The sequence below is a fragment of the Platalea leucorodia genome, assembly GCF_965183815.1.
Source record: "Platalea leucorodia genome assembly, chromosome: 3".
Taxonomy (NCBI): domain Eukaryota; kingdom Metazoa; phylum Chordata; class Aves; order Pelecaniformes; family Threskiornithidae; genus Platalea; species Platalea leucorodia.
In genome coordinates, this window is record NC_138825.1 from 73,926,692 (window position 1) to 73,949,445 (window position 22,754).

At 39.1% G+C, this 22,754-nt stretch overlaps 1 protein-coding gene across 1 annotated transcript in view; it reads left to right on the forward strand.

The window, feature by feature from the left end:
* FRK (fyn related Src family tyrosine kinase) overlaps positions 1-22,754 on the forward strand; it is a gene marked incomplete at both ends in the record, with an annotated part of 55,525 nt that overhangs the window by 23,246 nt on the left and 9,525 nt on the right. Inside the window, 4 exons of the mRNA XM_082305474.1 lie at positions 69-190; positions 10,386-10,549; positions 11,180-11,348; positions 22,558-22,716. Coding sequence (XP_082161600.1) covers positions 69-190; positions 10,386-10,549; positions 11,180-11,348; positions 22,558-22,716 — 614 coding nt within the window. The remainder of the gene's footprint in view (positions 1-68; positions 191-10,385; positions 10,550-11,179; positions 11,349-22,557; positions 22,717-22,754) is intronic.

Consider the following 22,754-nt stretch of genomic DNA (forward strand, 5'->3'; position numbering starts at 1 on the left):
ATAAAAGCTAAATTGTCTTCCTGGTATGTTTCACTGACTGGTAAAATGAATGTTTTTTATTTGTTCAGATGGTTTTTTGGCCCAATCAAACGAGCAGATGCCGAGAGACAACTGTCATACCCTGGAAACCAGGCAGGAGCCTTCCTAATTCGAGAAAGTGAAAGTCTAAAAGGCGAATACTCACTTTCAGGTATATTCTAGTTTTTCATCTTAAACAATGTTTTAAAAATTTCTCAGGTGATATGGACTTTTTTATTTTTGAAAACGATAAACTGTGGGCATGAAAATGAAATTAAGTTCATGATAATATTTCTTTCCCAGGAGATATATAAAGAAAACTTGGCAAGAGTCATTTGGGTTTTTACTAACATTTATTTTGTAGGCTTTGCTTATTAATATGCTCAGAACAGAAATTAACTTTCTTATGCTTAGTACTTCTAGTGCGCCAGCTGCCTTAAAATAGAAACTATTTTCATGATTAAAATGCCAAAAAATACATTACAGTTGTACACTACTGTTCTGATTAGTACACAAAATAAAAATTAAACCATGTTGGCAGTTATCTGCAGTTTAAGAAAATGAGATTTCTGCTAGAGCACACCCTTAGGTTTATACTTATTTGTTTTCAGGCAGGGGCAAAGTGATAGGAAGATCTTTGAAGCTCTACTTCAGAATCAGTCATATTTCATTGAAAAGTTAGTTGTAAACATCAATAAAACGTTAGATTTATGATGATGATGGGTTTTGAAATGTATTTAAAGTCCTTTATTTGAATCTGAAAGTGTCCTTATTTGATAATAATTTTACTTACTCACTTATATGTACATGTCATCTTTTTCATGTCATAGGTATTTGCCATATTAGATAGTAAACATAATTGTTCATTGATTGTTTTCCGTGAACGTTTTCTATCAAACTTGTCATACAAGTGTGAGTCAAGAGTATAATGTTGTCCCTGACATGACAGGGCTATACACCCAAACTTCCTAATGTGCTCTGCCTATATAGTTCCACATGCCAGTGAAGACTCTTGATGTTTGTGAATAAACCGTAAGTTGTCACGTGCAGAATTACATCAGAAAAATGAGAGGCATCTTGTGCATAACCAAATTCTTTCATATTGACGTCTCTTCTGCCTGGATGTTTATGCATCAGTCATCTTCTGAGCATTACAGAGAAACACATTAAGCAGGTTAATGAACTTTCGACACAATCTTGGTTTCTCTTTTTGAATCATAAGGGAAGGGTATATACCTGCAATGTCTTGTGGTAATGGGAGGGTTGCTTTTAATTGCCAAGACAAAGAAGTATATGTTGCCTGTGGAGTGAAATACGGGGAAGTTTATGAAATAAATACGATACTTACAGTTCTGGGAGAGTTCGTTCCATAATCTTCAGTTTTCCCTCAAGGAAGTTTGTTCTTGCCAAGAAGCTCTGATAAGAAAACTAACACCAGCAATGAATCAGACTGCTCCCAAACTGTGACTGAACTGACACCTCTGTGTGCACCCTTTTATCCAAATACTGTATTACAGCTGCAAACCTTTCAAAATGCTTTCCCTCTATATGCCAACTTATCCCTGGCTTACATGGTTTCAGCTACCTTCAAGTGTTCTTCATCAGTGAACTGATTTCATCCAAGGACTGGGCTAGACCGATAACAGCGTGGTGTTATGCAGGGAAGGATAGATAGGCCTGTATTATCTGCGTAATGCTGGCACTTGAATACAGGACACCTTACTAAAAATCAATGAAAAATCTTGTGCTTGTGCACCTAGGGCTGGAAATGCAATTTCTTTTTGTTATTCTCCAACTGTAGCCTTGTAGGACAGATTCAAAATCTTAATTCTTCACCCTGCATCCTGACTACTTCTCTAACAGGAAGGCAGCAGTACTTTATTTAAACTATGAAGTACCGCAGAGAAAAATCCAAGAGAATGAAAATAAATATTAGGCCAGCATTTGTAGTAGGATGAGAACATCCTTTCATGCTGCTGTTTAATTTTTTCCTTACAAATCATGGATAGAAGCTATATTCTATCTGATTTAGTATATTTGATTCAATTATAAAAGCTTGCGGTAGAGATTTTTCGGGTTTCTGTACAAGCTTCTTTAGGAACAGGAGATTTGATGATAGGTGATAACAGCAAGATATGAAACCACCAGTGTGGATTTCTTCCATGCTGGTTTGTTTGATGAAGGAAGGGAAAAGTGGCACTGAAGAACGTAATATACGTGAAGGCAAGGCTCCAGCTACAGGAGGCAGCCCTCCTTCACGCACAAACATGGGTTGTCCTCTAAGAATATATGCATGTGTATGTGTGTCATCTCAGATTTACTAAGCATTTGTGCTCTTTTAGGCAAAGAAAGAGAATAAACTCAAGCAGTCTGTAGACAGTGAGTATTAATGACATGATTTACCACTGCTGCTAAATCTTTTAGCAGCTTCCCAGACTTAAACGTAATTTAACCTCAATATGCTACTTCATCCTGAAGAGCTAAATATTATTTGCTGCTTACTGAATAGGCTTGACTGAATGGTGTCTGTTTGTGTTGTGCAAGTTTTTTTGCTTCCAACCTGTTAGTATACATAATGGTCCAGACATTGTATGTCCATAATCTCATTACTTATGTCTACTTTTGGGAGAGCTAGTGCATTCTAAAGCAAATGATGAAGTGGACTGCACTGTGGGGAGAATTAATTGGAAGGAAGGTTGTTTAGTCCACCAGCTGCTATGGAGAAGGCAGTTTTTCTGACTCTCTCCTCTTTGTTCCATCAGAAGGAGTTATAAGACACTCAAAGCTGAGGCAGAAAAGCAGTGCTTTCTTGAGGAATAGTGATTCAGAAGTATTTCTTTTAAGAGGTCTTGGGTGGCTTCTGTCTCCATGGTAGGTGATACACTGACAGGGGAAAAGTCACAACCTGATATTTTGAAATATATCCCTAATGTCTGTTTCCAATTTTTTCAGCACAGAAAGATAGACCCCCAAACTCCCATCCTCTGTAGAACTGGTTGGGTTTGCTCTACCTGCTATTGCTGTTTTGGTTTCATAGAACGTAGAATCATAGAATCGTTAAGGTTGGAAAAAGACCTCTGAGATCATCGAGTCCAACTGTTAACCTAACTGCCAGGTCCACCTCTAAACCATGTCCCTAAGCACCACATCCACACGTGTTTTGAACACTTCCAGGGACTGTGATTGCACCACTTCCCTGGGCAGTCTGTTCCAATGCCCAACCACTCTCTCCGTGAAGACATTTTTCCTAATATCTAATCTAAACCTCCCCTGGAGCAACTTGAGGCCATTTCGTCTTGTCCTGTCACTTGTTACTTGGGAGAAGAGACTGAGCCCCACCTCACTACAGCCTCCTTTCAGGTAGCTGTAGAGAGCAAGAAGGTCTCCCCTCAGCCTCCTCTTCTCCAAACTAAACAACCCCAGCTCCCTCAGCCGCTCCTCATAAGACTTGTTCTCCAGACCCTTCACCAGCTTCGTTGCCCTTCTTTGGACACACTCCAGCACCTCAATGTCCTTCTTGTAGTGAGGTGAACACTGAACACAGTACTCAAGGTGTGGCCTCACCAGTGCCGAATACAGGGGCACGATCACCTCCCTGGTCCTGCTGGCCACGCTAGTCCTGATACAAGCCAGGATGCCATTGGCCTTCTTGGCCACCTGGGCACACTGCTGGCTCACGTTCAGCCGGCTGTCAAGCAGCACCCCCAGGTCCTTTTCTGCCAAGGAACTCTCCAGCCACTCCTCCCCAAGCCTGTAGCGGTGCCTGGGGTTGTTGTGACCTAAGTGCAGGACCCGGCACTGAGCCTTGTTGCATCTCATACAGTTGGCCTCAGCCCATCGATCCAGCCTGTCCAGACTCCTCTGCAGAGCCTTCCTACCTTCAGGCAGATCGACACTTCCACCCAACTTGGTGTCATCTGCAAACTTACTGAGGGTGCACTCAATCCCCTCATCCAGATCATCAATGAAGATATTGAACAGGACCGGCCCCAGTACTGAGCCCTGGGGAACACCACTCGTGACCGGTCGCCAACTGGATTTGACTCCATTCACCACCACTCTCTGGGCTCGGCCGTCCAGCCAGTTTTTAAGCCAGCGCAGCGTGCACTTATCCAAGCCGTGAGCAGCCAGCTTCTCCAGGAGAATGCTGTGGGAGACAGTGTCAAAGGCCTTACTAAAGTCCAGGTAGACACCATCCACAGCCTTCCCCTCATCCACTAAGCGGGTCACCGTGTCATTGAAGGAGATCAGGTTAGTCAAGCAGGACCTGCCCTTCATGAACCCATGCTGGCTGGGCCTGATCCCCTGATTGTCCCGCACGTGCCGCATGATGGCACTCAGGATGATCTGCTCCATGACCTTCCCTGGCATCGAGGTCAGGCTGACAGGCCTGTAGTTCCCTGGATCCTCCTTCTGACCCTTCTTGTAGATGGGTGTTACATTAGCTAACTTCCAGTCAGCTGGGACCTCCTCAGTTAAGCAGGACTGCTGGTAAATGATGGAAAGTGGCTTGGCCAGCTCCTCCACCAGCTCCCTCAGTATCCTCGGGTGGATCCCATCTGGCCCTATAGACTTGTGGGCATCCAGGTGGAGTAGCAGGTTGCTGACTGTTACCTCTTGGGTTATTGGGGCTTTATTCTGCTTCCATCTCCGCCTCCCAGCTCAGGGGGCTGAATACCTGGAGGATAACTAGTCTGACTATTTAAGAGTGAGGCAAAGAAGGCGTTAAGTACCTCAGCCTTCTCCTCATCCTTAGTGGCGATGTTTCCCTCTGCATCCAATAAAGGATGGAGATTCTCCTTGGCCCTCCTTTTGTTGCTGATATATTTGTAAAACCATTTTTTGTTAACTGCAGTGGCCAGTTTAAGTTCTAGCTGGGCTTTTGCCTTTCTAATTTTCTCTCTGCATAACCTAATGATAACCTTGTAGTCTTCCTGAGTTGCCTGCCCCTTCTTCCTAAGACAGTAAACTCTCTTTTTTTCCTGAGTCCCAGCAAAAGCTCCTTGTTCAGCCAGGCCGGTCTTCTTCCCTGCCTGCTTGTCTTTTGACATATGGGGACAGTCTGCTCCTGCACCTTTAAGACTTCCTTCTTGAAAAATGTCTAGCCTTCCTGGACTCCTTTGCCCTTCAGGACTGCCTCCTAAGGGACTCTGTCAACCAGGCTCCTAAACAGGCCAAAGTCTGCCCTTCTAGAGTCCAAGGTAGTGGTTTTACTGGCCCCCCTCCTTACTTCTTCAAGAATCGAAAACTCTATCATAATTTCATGGTCACTGTGCCCAAGACAGCCTCCGACCACCAGGCCCTCTCTGTTCCTAAACAGCAGGTCCAGCGGGGCACCTCCCCGGTTGGCTTGCTTACCAGCTGCATCAGGAAGTTATCTTCTATGCACTCCAGGAACCTTCTAGACTGTTTCCTCTCTGCTGTGTTGTATTTCCAGCAGATATCTGGTAAGTTGAAGCCCCTTACAAGAACAAGGACTAGAGATCGTGAGACTTCAGCCAGCCACCTGTAGAATACTTCATCTGTTTCTTCATCTTGGTTGAGTGGTCTATAACAGACTCCGACCAGGATATCTGCCTTGTTGGCATTCCCCTGATCTTTACCCATAAGCACTCGACCTTATCATTACCATCATTAAGCTCTATACAATCAAAACACTCTCTAACATATAGAGCTAGCCCACCATCTCTCCTTCCTTGCCTATCCCTTCTGAAGAGCTTATATCCATCCATTGTAGCACTCCAGTCATGACAGTTATCCCACTATGTTTCCGTGATGGCAACTATGTCATAGTTTTCCTGCTGCACAATGGCTTCCAGCTCCTCCTGTTTATTGCCCATGCTGCGTGCATTGGTGTAAATGCACTTCAGTTGGGCTATAGATCTCATCTGCAACACAGGCATGCCACCCCTAGGCTCATCCCTAGCAAGCCTGGTTTTATCCCTTCCCCCGGCGAATCTAGGTTCACTCCAGGATAGATGATAATGACTAGAAGAGTGACAACCTGGCTTTCAGAATTAAGGTCTTTAAGAAAATATTGTAACTCTCTGTCCAGCCTAACATTTAATTATAACAAAGCTAAAAAGGAAAAGAAGGAGAAAAGGAGAAGATATTTTTACCCAAGCACCCATAAACTGATTTTATGACTTTCATGCTTGATTTCATGCTCATATGGGCAATATATAAGAGACTTAATGTTAATGAGGGAGAGAAAAGGATCTCCTCTGGAACAAAAAGAAAAAGAAATAAACCCTACCTTTCATTAAAATGACACTTTTCACTTCTAACTTGCCTTGATGAGAAAACTCACAATTTGTAAGATTTAGATGATAAATGACTATTTAAATTAAAAGCTAAAAGTCATATTCGGAAAGGTTTTTCTCAACTCTGAATGGTTAAATGGAAAACACATCAAACCAGATAGGCCACTGAGATGTGTTGCTATCATTTTAAAGTGTTTGACATTTTAAAAATAGGTTTTCCCATTTTAAAAATGCACATGTTGTCGACAGATTTTTATGTTGATGACTCCAGCATCTGGTGTGAAATGTATTAAATTTTAAACATGTTGGTGCCATCTTAGACATTGCCTCTTTTTAATTAAAAGCCATAATTTAGATGTGCTCAGCTTAATTGAGTGTCATTGCCAGTGATAGCAGGAGGCTCTCTACTTCCCCCCTCACTGAATAATGGTGTCTGAAAGACTGATTGCATTAAATGACAATGTAAATGGTTTGTGTTTTCTTCCATTTTTTTCCCTGCTCCTAAAAAAGATTGTGTGGTTTCCTCTAGGCCAGATTGGCTTTCAGCATAGGAAAAAACAGGTAATAGTTTAAGGCAGCAGACTGGTCGGAGTGGCAAAATGGTGGCCGTAGCAGAACAATTTTGGAGCAGCCCCTGCACCCGTTCTGTGCTGGTGAGGGTGATCTCATGAGCCACCCTCCTCCCACATCCGCCCCGGGCGTGGAGACCGAGCACAGCTCCTGCCAGCAGCGCTGCACTGTCAGTGCTGGGGGAGGACTGCTGATAGGAGAGATGTTGGGACACTGGCAGTAATGGTGCCTTAGTGTCTCCATGATTCATTTGGTGAAGATGTTGATTCTGCTGATGCCACCACAAATTTTGCTGCCCTGGGAAAGGAGTAGTAAATTATTTTATTCTCATCCTTGGGGTGGCAAAATCTACTTCTGCATGGCCCAACCTTATGAAGGTGGGAAGCAGGGAGAGGAGAATGCTTCTGTTACACCAAACCCATGAAGAAATCTAATGGTGAGTGGTGATTCTTTTGGGAAGGGCAAGTTGAGGAGAAAACCACTGCAGTCTTCAAACCTAGCTGCTGTCAAACTGTGTGAAGCTGAAGTTGCGATCCTGTCCTGTTCAACAGTCTGGTGTAGATGTAAGGATGACTGGAAGCACTGAGGGGGTTATGGCTAGCTCTTCCCTGAATGACACGTGCTCCGTGTTGTGTCGGGCAGAGGAGCTGCACCATGCTGCAGCTCCGCGAGTGTGCAGTGCAGGACTTGTGCAGCCAGACTCAGCCCTGGGATACAAGTAAACAGCCCCCTGTCAAATACTGCACTAATCTCAGCTGCTTATCGCAGGCAAAGATGGTGTCAGTGCAGAAATTTTCTCCAGAGTCTCCACACGCATCACTGCCTGACCTGCATGCTGCCAATCATAAGGCTTCATACAAGGCTCATTTAAGAAATTATAGCACATCCTTCAAACCAACTCTTGCATTAACATTAGCTGCTTCACAAGTAATAATTATAATGTTGCTAATAAATAAAGGAGGTAGTCAAACTACTATCAGTTGTGATATACAACTGAGACTGGATTAACACAGTCATCCTGTTGGCCTTTTATTCATCAAAAATATCAATTCATTTGGCTTGATGCACTTTACTGTGAGCTTTAGAAAAGTCATCACATTTCCAGTCTGTTGTTACTGAATTACTCCTTCCTTCATTTTGCTTCAGCCCCATTTTCAAATGATGCATCACAAAAATATACATGCATTTTACAAGTAAAAAATATTAATTGTGAGGTGTTAAATTAAAAAGAAATGGCACTTGAAAAGTGCGATGTAATTATCTTTACCCTATGGAGTTATATTTACAAATATTCTTATTTCTGGTCCTCATGCAGAATTGTAAGTTGGTAAATCAACTCTCTCAAAATATTACCTGTGGCAGATATAAAATCTCCTAGTATTTTCAACAGCTCCTCTATGCCCTCTGGTGGCCTGGGGTGACAATCGCACAGTACAGTTGAAAAACATTTGCTCATACATGACAGTAGTTAAGGAAGGAGAGATTTTTCGTTTTAACTTAACCACTTAATAGTGAGAGAAATTATACTTTATATCAGATTTGTTAATTGCGTGCAACCCATAATTTTCTGAAATTTTTTCTACATACAATATGTACCTGTGTATTCTGTTAGTATAACCAAAGTGGTTGCCAAAATTCATGCAGTGTTACGATTTCAATTTATCAATTACAATTTATCAGCTATAATATCAGCTATAATATCAGCTATAATATCTCCAGGGGAGAGCAATGACAATTTTTTAGATAACTAGATTTTCCAATATAACAGACCGAGGCTGTTTCTAGGACTGAAAAATATTTCCATTAAATTATTTAACTAAGAGTAGCCGCTAGTCAACATGACTAAATTCAAAATGTTTGCTGGAATTTTGGTTACTAAAAGGTTACTGGAGGTAACCAGCAGAAGGCCTTTCCCCTATGCCTCCCTTTTGCTTTTCAGACTTTCATCTTGTGTGAGGGCCCTGAGAAGGGGACAGTAATGGTAATCACCCAAATTGATGGGTGTGGAAGGAGACACCTGGCCTGCTGGAAAGGTGTAACGTTGGGTGATGAGGACCAGGATGGCAACTGGAGCATCCCCCTCCCCTTGAGAGCTCTCTCCTCACTCATCATGGAGTGTTGTTTCATTAAATGCAGGGTGGGGTACCCCTCTGATAGGAGCTAAATCAGTTACCCTTCAGTATGTAACATAGGCTTTCCATTGCCCATTGGAAATGGACAGCGATGTCTCAGTCATGGAGTTTCAGGCTAAATGACACCCCACATGAGAGACTACATCCCTTTCCAGCTCTTCAGAACTGCCCTCTCTGCTGACATTCAGCCTGCCGTTGCTACTGCTGATATTCCTTTGTAAGGGAGATCTATAAGCCAGTTGTCTCCAAACTTTTTTGATTGTGCAGCCCTACCAGTAAAATGACTTCTGAGCATTCAGGCTGATATATGTTCATGTATTTATTTATTTATTTCTAAATTATATACATGTACTACTGTACTGATAAATTATGTACATTAGAGAACATACACAAAAAAAAGAAATTAAAAAAGGATGAGATAAAGGTAAAATAAACAGTATTTTTAAAATATTTATTTTATTCTATTTATTAATGGTACAAAAAATACTTTTTTCCCACACCCCAGTGGATTGTCTAGAGCACTCCCTGGGTTGTACGCACTCTGCTTTGGAGACCACTTCTCTAAACCAGATATGACAGAGCCATCAGAAATGGCAGTTACAAGCGTAATATTCCTTAGATAACACACTAGGTGAGTGACAGTGCATTTCTTTGACCACCTTAGGCCTGCTGCTGGTCTGGGTCTAGCCCCGGCATGCAGTGGCCCAGCCTTCTTTCTGACAGTCACAAGGAAGGACACTTTGCGTGTCATGACATGTAGGTAAATAACCTGCAGGAGGCGAGGAGAGAAAGGTCTTGTTGATTAGGAAAGAATAGATGAGAATAAAACACATTTCAATAGAAAGGGAGTCGTCAGCTACTTAAACCAGAACATTATTGGCCTGAGTTTTACATGTACAAAACTCAATAAAACCCATGGAAGATGTGAGTGCTTTCCAGAGAATCGTGGCCGTATGGAGGGCGTATGTTTGCTCTAAAATGCTTGCCACCCCCAGCAGCTGCTATGTGGAAAGTTAGCACTGGTAAATGAAGTATTAAAAACTGATTAAATGATTACTGTCAGTTAGGTGCTTCTGGCTGGTTTTGGTGTCTTAAAAGATGGAAAATATGAGCTGCCTCACAGAAGATGTCTTTATGTATTTTTGTGTCAGTTCTTATGGTGCAAGCAAGAATCTCCGAACCTGAATGGTTAAAGACCAGTAGACTAGATATGTTAAGCTATCTAGCTAAACAGTGGGCTTTGGTTTGAAAGAGGTTTTGTATAGTTGTCATCTTTGAAACTAAAATAATTTATTTTAAGGTCCTCATAAATACATTTAGGAAAATTATAATGGTTTGGCCGTAAGCTATATTGTACCATTGCTGTAATTCCTGGAAACTTAATATTTTTAAATCTTCTTAGTTTTTGATGGCGTATCTGTGAAGCACTACAGGATCAGAAAGCTGGATGAAGGAGGCTTTTTCCTAAGCAGAAGGAAAACTTTCAAAACTCTGAATGAATTTGTTGACTATTACAGTAAGAAAAGTGATGGCCTCTGCGTGGTGCTCGGAAAGCCATGCCTAAAGGTAAGAGTGGATGCTACATTGTGCAACATATTTTTTGTAAGCTAACTGATCAGGTATCAGTCAGAAGGTGTTAACCCCATGTCTGCTTCTACCGTTTCAAAATGTTGATGATCTGCTTATTTTCGGGAAGTTCTGGGTAGCACTGCAGCTTCAGTCTTGAAGCTGACATGTTAATAATAAAATACCATGCTGTTTTGAACAAATCATCATGTGGCTGGAGGAGAAAATATGCCAAATCATGATTTATGAATACCTTTTTATAAATGTATATGGAGATGAAATCTCCAACTTCATAACTCTAGCTGTCCATAAGTAATTACTGAGACAAAGCCACAAGGTTCGGGCAAGCAATATGTCACTGTTCAAAAAGCGTGCTAGAGGCATGATTTCTAATTTTTACTTTTAATGGCAGGATATTTTCTTTAGAGTATTTCTTATTTCTAACAAAAAGTACCCAGGATGTGGGCTGTATTTTATGTTCTCAGCTTACTTTATCACGTGTGTGTACTCTAAGCAAGCATTATTTATATCAGTTGTGACTTTACATGACATAGTTAACAATGACTTGTATATGCTGTTGAAAAAATATTAGGAGTCACAATTACTGTATTATTTATTTTCTTTTACCAGGTACAAACTCCTACTACTTTTGATTTGTCATATAAAACTGTCGATCAGTGGGAGATAGACCGACAATCTCTGAAATTGTTGAAAAAATTAGGATCTGGTCAGTTTGGTGAGGTATGGGAAGGACTGTGGAATAATACCACCCCCGTGGCAATCAAAACATTAAAACCAGGTATGTGATTTACTCTTAAATGCTAATAATGTGGAGTGTTAGCAAGGGTGCTCCTTTATTTTTTAAATGCTACTGAAAATAGAGCCTATCCATCTATGCAACCATTCTTAAAATCCATGCACTTAAACATGAAGGTTAGTAAAGCTCAAGGTCCAGATATTCTTTGGTATTTTGACTTATGATTTTATACAGTTTTCTGTTTCCCTGTGAGCTGAACTCATTCTTATTCAAATCTGTATTACATAAAAAGGCAACCCCAGCAAGGCCATCTCTTTTGTGCAATATTGCTTGTATGGAACTGAATGACTACATTTCATCTGTAGGTGAAGTAATCGATTTACTACTGGTTTGTCATCTGTAGAATTTCTCCTAGTGATTAGATGCTATATTATAATGATTCTTTTGGTAATATAGAATACGTACTATGTTAAGTTCGTATTTAAGAAGTGCTTTAATCTTAATATTGATTGAATAAAATTTCTCAAAGTTTTTGATACACAACATTAATACCCAATATTTGCATATAATATAGGCTTGTTACTAATACAGCTTTTAACATTTTTCTTAATTATTTTTCATCAACTTCAAGTAATTTGTGCATTTTAAATTGACAACATAAAATATCTGCCAGCAGATGGCAAGAACCACATAGATAAGGAAGGTAGCCTGGATGACATACATGTTTTTTTTAAAGAGAGATAACAATATAATGAGTTGCTGTTAATTGAAAAAGCTTGTGTTAGGCATTAGTGATCATGTTTCAGGAAGCAGAACAGATTCAGATCTTTGATTCAGAAGAACAACTAAATATGCTTGAGCCCTGCTTGAATGGTCTCCTGAACAGGGAGGAATTTAAGCATGTGCTTTAGGGCTATCTTGCATCAGGATATTTTTTGTGTTTTGGGACTTGCAAATTGAAAGCAAATAAGCACCTTTTTTTCTCTGCTTAACTGAAATTAGAAAAACTGCTCAGACTAAAGGCCTTCTATAATTCATGTGAAAGACAGCATACTTTTTTCAGTGAACTGATGCATCTCCCTAGTGACCCAGTAAACACAGAAACCATCTTGAAATCTCTTTGTCCATTTCTCTTTCCTAAGACAGTATCCACTAAGCCTATACCTTTTGTGACAGGGATCCCTATGCCTATTTTTATTGACTTCTGAAACCACAAGTCTGAAACCAGTCTTTTTCTCCTTGTGTCTGGCCTGAATCTTTCATTCTGCAGTACAAGCCCATTACCTCTTGTCTTATACACCATGACTAAAGAGTACCTATTATTTTCTTTCACTTTACAGCCGTGTTGTACATACTAGAAAACTATTATCAAGTTCCTCTTTGGTCTTCTCTTCTTTAGGTTAAACAGCTCAACCAGATTCTTCATGTAGCTCAGATGTTTTAGATGTCCCATTGTTTTCAGAAGATCTTTACTGGGCTGTTTTGAGTTGGTAACCATATTTTATCCAAGTATGATGCCAAAAGGAAGAACAAGTCTAGATGTGTAATGAGGGGGATTTGCTTCATGCTTCTGAAGTGCTAGGCCTCTGTTTAATCAGTCCAGTATGATGGTTGCCTTTCTTCTCCATACAACAAGAACCTAATATTTCCACCTCTGTTTATTTTCCTTTAGTGATTTAATGCAGTATCTGGACAAGTTTTATTGCAGAAGACTGAAGGGTTCTTCCTAAAGTGTGAAATTACTTAAACAATATTTAAAGAAGGAAACTAATGAAGATGAAATGAAGAACAAGACTAAGCTATCTTAAATTTTTGTGGCATTAAATTTTCTTTTAGAAATTGTCTTTTCTTTCCTCTTTAAGAAAATATGTGGTAATTAGCACTCTAGGAAAAGATTTGTTTCTCATCAAACAAAATAATTAGATTTTGAACAAATTGCAGTGCGTGCATTTCTACTTATTTTCTTTAGTGGAAAAGTGCAGCTGACATTTATCTCGTATTGCATATGCAAAAATGGGAAGCTATCTTAATCATATTTCATCTCCTTCTCTTAATAACTCACTTCAAAACTCTAATTCAGCTTTTCCTTCTGTGTAATGGGGACAGTACACATTACCAGTTCTCCGTGAAACAAACTTCTCTTTTAGTAATGGATTCAGTTAGAACTGACAAGACTACCCAGAAATACATGAAACACTAGTGGCAAGTTCCAGGTGCAATTTACCTTCTTATTTTTCTTTTCTTTTTTTTCCTTTTTGATGCTGATCAGCTGAATGACTGCTACTATTGCTCCACCTGAAGAAAAGGAAGAGGAGTTAGCTAATTTTACATCTGAAACAGATTTTAACATGTTTAAGGACAAACTGATCTGTGGAGGTCCTTCTTTGACTGTTGTTCAATTCATTATCCTTTTAATGTCTTGCTGATAAAGCACACAGAGAACACAGTACTTCTAGAGCAACATGAGCAGGAAAATAAGTTGGTTTTTTTTTGGTTTCTATAATAATAGGCTGTCCTAAGAGTGCACTTATAGAAGACTGTAAAACAATAAAAAATGATCACATGAACTACTTCAATAGGTTTGTTAGCTAAAAATTAAATTTTACAGTGGAATTAACATAATATTCACTGCAAACTTTTTATTACGTACAGACTAGCACAGTACAGAGGAAGAAGCCCCTTCAACTGTGATACTTTTTGTAGTATCATAGTTTGGCTGGGAAAAAGGGCTTGATTAATCAATACTTTTTCCTTCTCTGTTTTTTTCACTGTAGTCTGTCTCCTGTTAAGGTCAACAGTAGTAGTCTCATTGATTTCACAGTGGGTTATATTGAGTTAAGGCAGACACAAGCCCCACCTGGATGCGATGCTTGGATAGTGGAGAGTTTGTGATCTAATACTGTGATAGAGAAGTCGTGCATTGCACTTAGTGATGCTCAGAATGAAGACTTTGATTCTCAAAGACATCTTGATAAATTATATAGGTAATACTGAATCTCTTTCTTACCACTGTACTTTGTGAACTATCTCGTTCTACAAAAACAGTTCAAACAGTCTCAAATGGAAGCATTTAACCTTGTAGAATACTTCTCTAGGGAATTATCCTCTTCTGCACAATGTTTTTCACCACTTGGAATGCCTTACTGTAATCAGTTAGCACACTGGTTTTCCATATCTTGTTCTCATCATTACTCATGAGGAATAACATTTCAATAATTAAAGAAAAACCCCAATACCCTCACGCTAATCTGAGTAATAAATGCTTAGCTTGGTACTAATAAAATTATAGCAAAGGCTAGGTCTAGTAATTTCATTCATCATAATATAAAGATGATAAGTGAATGGAAAACATAGTAGTTCATGAATAATCAAGAAATACATCATGTTATATGTTGATGATTGAAGCTTCCAGTATTCACATAGGCAATATTTCAGGCTTCAAATGTGACACGCTGCAAAATGATCCTCTCCTGTTGCTGGGCTCAAAAAACTAAATCAGTTGTGTTTACACTGCAGGAGGCTGGGGCTTATTTTAAAGAAAAGCCTTTTTGCTAAGCTACTTTACAGTGTAGACCCACTGGAAAAGAAAGTCATCAGAAGAGCAGAGGGGTCTGCTAAAGTGTAAGTGATCTGGCCAATGTAGGGAATAGAGATAGAGAGGGTTCTGTTAAAACTTAAAATTCTGTTAAACAGAGAAATTGTGACATGGAACCATGCCCCAAGCAGGAGCCGGTTAATCAAGCAAGGTAATCACCCAGTAAACGATGCAGAGGAGCATAATGCAATCAGTACGTAGATTTATATGCCTGAAGTCCAGAAGGGATTTCTGGTAGTTTGAGTTTTTCTGTTAAGCATTATTTTGCAGTGTACATCTGTCCTAGATCATGCATAGTCTGAATACTTTGCTGTTATATGCCATTACATTTCACCTCTCTGCTGAGATAGAGTATTTATATTTAATCAAAACACAGGTTGTTCTTGACCAGATAATAACTAGAAGTCTTCTAGTCCTGAGCTGGAGGCACAAAGAGAAGCTATCATCTTTGACAGTTTGTATCAATGGTATATCACTATGCCTGTAAGAATGTGGGCCTAATTTCTCATCTGGATTTACCTGATGTCTTCTCTTTAACTCTTGTTATGTCTTCTTTTAATAAAATAAAATCCTGCTTGTATGCATTATTTTTTCTTTCCTTTCTGGAGGTACATACAGAGCGAGTTAAACCAATTTTCAATTGTCTTTAGAAAGGCTAAATATAGTTTCTTGTTATATGGTACTCTCCTCATTTCTTAAATAGTTTTTCTGGACTTACACCAACTTCTAGCTATTGCTGCTAGAAGTCTTAAAATGATTGTGTTTAGGTTAGATGACCTTCCAACCTGTAGGAAAAATTAAACTCTCAGAATTCTAGTGAGATGGCAGTGATGGACTTTTCCCAGTGCCAGTTCTCACTTAATGCAAATGTGTGATTCCTGACTTGTGAGTAATTAGGGTATTCAGAAATCTGTTTCCATTCCAAGTTGGAGCAAGAGCCAATTTTTCCAGATATTGCACATGAAAGTTGAAATTTCACAAATGTTTCTTTCAGAAACATTGATGCGTAGCATACTAGCTACATTTTTCCTATTTTTAGGCATCTAACATCTTAGATGTATCAGTCTTTTTCAATAATTAGTGGGAAGAAATAAGCACTTACATGTCAGATAAATCATACTATAGATTAGAAAGGTACATTACGATGAGAGAATAACATACTATTAAAGCATGTTTCTTTCCCTTGATGGTAAAGCCTGGACAACTAACTCAGATCTAGGTGCCTGAATAATTGCCTACAGTTGGAGGAGATGAATCCAGCTACCAGCAGTGTTCTGTAATTCCACAGAATTTACAACAGTAACAAAACTGAGGAAAACGTTGAGTTGGTGGAGCCTCTGAGACCTTAAACTGGTCAGCCTGGGAGGCCGCCGACCAAGAACTGCAGAGGGATTGGGGTTCCTAAGGAGACTACGGGAAATGTTCATCTGCTGATGAACCTGATGGGGTGTCATTTCACCCCCTGCCTTTATGATTATGGAGTATCTAGTTTAACCAGCTTCAGAGTTTGGGGTTTGCAGTTCACTGGCTATGGACAACAGGGCTCCACACACACAGCCCTTATAGACTGTGAGATTTTGCAGGAAAAAGAACTCAACCAGAGATGTTTTCAGATTCAATGAACCACTTTTTCAATGAATTCTTGTTTCTGCTAGCAGTTTGTTGTCCATCTCTAAACACAATATTCAACACTTCACTATCGAAAACATCAGAAGATGAAATCTGTTGATCCAGAACCCTTTTTTCCCCTGACTCTTCAGAGACTTTTTTTCAGAGTCGGTGGTAGATTATGGAGACCTTCAAAATGTCAGAATGATTAGTCTGTGATCTTTATATTTATATAAAATTTCTATAAACCTTGCAGGAAGAGTCACAAGACTCATAATTAAACTAGAGTCTTTTGGTTAAAGTAATACCAAGTATTATCTTTAATATCTTTCATTAATACAACAATATTTAGAACTTTTTGTTATCTTAAACCTCATTTGTGAGTGAGACAGGATGTCATTACGCTAAAAATCATAAATCTTGATCTTTTAATTAGTACCAGCTTTCTGTGTCATCTCACCACTTCCTGGTGTTATATTCAGAGGTTGCACTGTAGCATTTTGTCTCCCTGGGACATTACTCTCAGTTGTGGTGGATACAGATGGTGGTCATGTTCTTCCATCTCCTACTCTTCTTTGTTTCCCTTTTCCCTTGTCTCCCCTTCCCCTCTTCCCCTTCTCCCCTCATTATTTCTGGCAATTTTAGTTCCCCCTCTTATTGTTTCTCCTGCAAACATCCAGGGGAGAATGGCACAGGAAGAGGAGACCCCAGCCCTGGTAAGGCAGCCTATCAGCCACGGTTGCTGCTACATCCCCTCTGTAGTAATCATAAATGTCCAAATATTTGAGTTTCCCTCTTCCTTGATCTTCTATCCAATTGTTCATACTGTGTTCCCTTCCACCTCCAAAGCAGGACCTGGTCCAGATGAAAAATGTCAGTGGAGCAGGAGGTTCTTTTTTCTTTTGTGCTGCAGAGAAGCTGAAGAGTTCCCACTTCCCTACTTTGTCTGTTTGGTGCTCCCCAGGATGTCCATGATGGATTTCCTTCTCTATTTGCCCTCTGATTATGCAGTCTTGTTTTAATACTCTCCTATATGCTGTCCCAAGTTAGTGTTTACATTAAAAATAATACTTCTTCAGAGGAGAATCCCATGCATGCATTTTCAGATATGTATAAAACCCTTTATCTTATGCAGTAACCCTAATATCAAAGGAAAAATAAGTTCCTAACTTTATAGGGGCATGGCTGAGTACACAATTACTTTAGGCATCAGGTGAAAAAATTGAGCAGTGTGGGTTTGTTACTGTGTCCACTGCATTATGAAGACCAAATTTGCCACAGGGAATATGCAGGTGCATAAACATGAACCATCCATCCTGTGCCAAAGAACTGTGTTATGTGAACCAATGGCAGGCTTCTTCAAGCTTCTGGCAGCGAGTTGCTTAATGTTTCAGCAGTGCATTGAAGACACTCCAGCTGGGTTTAAAAGTTGGATGCACATTAGTATTTCTAGGCCACAGTGATTAAAATGTATGGCTCCTAGGCTAGAAGTTGCAAAACTATAGATTTTGTTGAAACAATCTGTTGATCACTGTGACTATAAACAAAAAGCAGTGGTAATGTGATGCCTTCATTCAGATAATTCTCTTATTTGTGCCCTGGTGTTTCACTCTACTTTGGAGACATCTGTGACATTTTACCAGCCAAAACATAGTGATGGATGTGTGAATGAGAAAACAAAACACAGGAACATCTTTGCCTTGAGGAACATCTCTGACTTTTGAGTTGTTGGCCCACAGTCATCAAAGAGGTGTAGGGATCAGCAGATAGGAAAATGGTCTAGAAGCCAGCAGTTGCTATTTCTGTTCTTGGCTCTGCACAGCACTGTCTTGCTGTAGGTCCCTGAACATGTAATTTCACATTTCTGTTTTTATTTCCTCTCTGAGACGTTATTTTTTCTATTTAAGTGGAAATCATTGCAGCAGGGATTTGCACTTTGTCCTATGCTGAGTGTGATGGATTCTCTAGAACCTATTGTCTGGGCTAGCTTGCTTCTCCAACTGTCAGCACGCAAAGCAGACATCTATCATCACCAATTAATCGTATCTGAGAAAGTTCCTTATGCCTGTTCAAGTTGACAGATGCATTTGTCATTATCATATTGTAAAGCATCTCCCGAGCTTCTCTCTTTGCATGGAAGCTGCCCAAGCATGATTTTTTTTTTTTTTAGGAGGCTTTCTCAAAATACTCTCTGGGTTGGTGCTGTCAGTGAAGGTTTTAATAATATTTTCAGTTCTCCAATATGTCATCTCTTTAGTGCATATGCAGTGTAAAAAGCTTTGCAGTCAGGAAAGTCTCCCAATTTTCCTGAACAAAGTTATTCTTTTATTCCATTTAGTTCAGTACATAGCCTTACACTAACTTTTAAGTTCACTTCTGTATGATGAGAAAGCTGCTTAAGGATAATCAGTTACCTATCTCATTCTCCTGTGAATGTGAATAGTTTACACTCAGTCTCTTGTGTTACCAAGGACTTGTACTTTTTAATGTTATTTCTTTATTACGCATGAACTTTTTCAGAAGATCACGGTATATGCTCAATGTACTCTTTACATTAGTTCATTTTGTATAAACTTATTCAGAAGATAAGATTGCTCTAAAGTACAAGGTTACTTTGAAGTCATTTGGGAAGGTTTATTGAAAGTTGCAAACAAAGAGTCTCTGGAGGGGCTTATCAAATATTTAAGGGCCACTTACATTGAGGCCAGTAGAAACTATGTAAAAATAACTGACCTTTCTTTCTAACTCATTTCCAAATTATCAGTGTTTATCTTATGATGTGAAGCTTCCTTAATTCTAGAACAAAATATTTTCAGAAAAAAAGTAATCAGAACTGATACACCTGCTTTAAGTAGGCTTAAATTAGATGTGATTTCTGACAAAGCAGCACATCACAGAACACATCAAAGAAACATATCCAACATTTTGTTCTTAAGAAGGCCTTTGACATTTACAAAAACATTTTTCATTCAAAAAACAAATGATCAAAACTGTATTTTCTTCAGGTGCTGATCAAGCTACTCACAAATGGTGTCTTACACAAGGGATACTTGGTGTTTCAGTAAAGGCTTCTGTTAACTAGTTGGTTTTTGATCAAGTGGTTTCTACTTACAGTAATCTGCTCTTCTCACTATGTTTACCACTTACAGCTGAAAATGTATATTTCATTAAAACTCATGTAATTCAACTACAAACTAAAAAGCCCAGTTATTTGAAACTCCATGTGGCATATATTTTATGTATTTCATTTATATAAACTTCCTCAAAGAAATGTATTGTAACTTCTTTGCCGCTATTGTGACAGGCTTTATCTAACTAATTTGTAAAAAGCATCTTAGCTTGTTTTTAGAGGCAGTTTTTACTTTGCTTATCTAGTTGCTAAAACCTAATCTTAAACAAAACATGAAGGCACTTTTTAATCTCTTTAGTTAGCATCCAATCCACTTATTAACAACAGTATAAGAGCTACAGGGCTCTGGGGGGTTTTGGTCATTATCTGCTACTTGTGCTATTTAAAGATAGAAACTAAGTAAAACTGAAGGTTACATATGCTCTTTAAAATATGCAGGAAATACTTATTGATCTGTGTTACTGGTCTGTTACAGTTATTATTATTAAGTACTTTTAGAGCCTAAAGAAGGATTTGCTGCTATTCAGCTAGTAGAATACTTCCCTCTGGATCAATTTATTGGAAGTCGTCATATGTGAAAAACATGTTGCTTGGTTTCAGTTTGTTGGAAGAAGTTTATAGCATGATTAAACTGAGAGATTCCTTGTAGGCAAACTTTGATGATGGGAACAAATCAGACTGTCATTTTCCATGGTGTGAAGAAATCCTGTATAATGATCCATAGAGGGCAGGTGATTTGGTAGACCCCAACTCAGCAAATACTTTATCCTTTTTAGGATCAACATGTCAAACTTTGGCACCGATGCTAAATCACTAGTCATGCTTATGCGTTTACCTTTGGAGGCAGAATACCTCATACCATGCAGCTTTTCTGTAGACTTCAGGATGATTTCCATGACAAATGCATATATCTTGAAAAGAATAAGCAAATGGACCACAGTATTAAATCAGTACCAAAGTGAATCCAAACCCTTTGAAGACAACCCTAGGCTTTTTTTTTTTTTTTTAAATCTAGGATTGGTGGAAAGTTCAAATAAAGCTGTAAAGATTGTCCTGCTCTAAACAGGAAAAGAATATAGCGTTAGCATTACAGATATTTGGTTTTTTCCACCTGACTGTCATAATTTCTGCTTTATCCAGACCAAGTATGAGTCATTTACTTTTCATGCAGGGCCCCACTTTCCTCTGACAGTGACAAAAGGAAATGGGTATAGCCTGTACCTGTTGAGGAGATGTATTATTGGCTGCTATCCATTTATTGATGGCATGGACATCCATTGCCTTTCACCATCACTCCTAAAGGCATCCTATAAAAAATTGTCAAATTGGATTCTGTGGGATTGCCAAGGAAAGTATGAGGACACTGGGGAAAGGAGCACCTGTCCCTTGCAATAATCTTTGCTCTCACAAGTTGCAACATCAAGTGGCTGTTTTTTTTATAAAGTCTATGTCAGAAGAATTTCTGAGTCATTCCCTTGCACTGACGTACATAATTGCTGTGTTTTGGGAGACAGGTTGGAGCATTTTTCAGGAGGCAGCATTCAAGGCAGGTGTTGGGTGAAGGCTGATTTGCTGGTTCGTTCTGTAGAACAGACTTTCTAGTGGAGTTTTATGTCTGATCCATTTAGCATCCTCCCAGCATTTCACTTCATTTAAATATCCATGTTTGGAACAAAGCCAAACTCTCAAATGAACCTTGTTGGTTACCTAGTGTTAAAAAACATAAAATAAAGACTCTGACTCTTGCAGCCTTGGCTTCTCAAATGACTCAGTCTGCTTACACTAAGAAAAGAGTCTGTTTTTAAACATGGCTTGGAGCAGACTAGACCTGGGTAGATTTTTTTTTCCCCAAGCCTTCACTGTAATCTTTTCTTAATGAAACTATTTTGATTTGTGAGGAAGGAAACATTTGAGGAATTGGATAATTTCACATGTGTTTGTACAAGTATTATGAAATAGATGTTATTTACCATCTTCGTCAAACATCTGAGAATATTTGATCACTACTGGATCATCCATAGAGAAAGCTTTCCTTCCTTATTTGTGCATTTTTTTTTCTAATCAGTCCCCTATTTAGGGTGTATGAGCTCTAATCCTAAATTTGCCACTCACTTTAGTGGCCTGTGCAATTTCTGTATTGTTTCTTTGGCATAGTTTATGCGTTGACTCACTGTGTATATGAATAGAACTAGAGACATTATGACCTTATGTAACACTTAACAAGTTGGAATCGTTAGCTGTTAAGATCCTTCTGCATCTAAGGGAGTGTAAAATTAGTTACATCTGTGCATACACTAGTATTTCTAATAAGGTTGTTCCAGATCACTATGAGAATATTTGTGTATATATATATATATTTGTATATTAAGTGAATATTATAAATAGTTATTTGTATTTATGTATATAAAATGCACACATCTGCTCCTTGTATGCTAAAGTGATTTCAGGGCTTTCAGGCTTTGATTGCTGAAGCAGAAAAAATAGTGCAACGAATTCTTACTGCAGCACTACTTTTCTGTCAGAAATTTTATGATGTTCATTACCTAGGCACTCTTACCTCAGTTTCTGGCCATTTCGTTAACAAGTTGTAACATAATTGTTTGCTTAAATTGTATCAGTTAACATTCTAGCCTCACTTTTTTCTGCCTGGGGGAGGCCTGGGGGAGGTTAATTTTAGCCTGTATATTTCTGGTGGCTGGAACACATATGTTCTCTGTCCCTGCGCAACTGGCATGTTTCACTCATTAACTGTTTATTTCAGCTGCACTGTCTGTTTTCTGTGGGAACTGTGAAGATTTGGGATGCTAATGTATTTTGAAAGACAGAAAACAATTTCAGTTATTCCCTTAAGACTGCCAGGCTGGCAGGAAGGCCTTTAATAACCTCAGCTTATGTTTTGTTATATGCTGTTGTTTCAGGTTCAATGGATCCAAAGGACTTTCTGAGGGAAGCACAAATAATGAAGAACTTGAGACATCCAAAGCTTATACAGCTTTATGCTGTCTGTACTATGGAGGACCCAGTTTATATTATTACTGAGCTGATGAGATATGGAAGTCTTCTAGAATACCTGCAAAGTAAGCAAATGACTATAAACTCATTTCAAGGGGTGCCA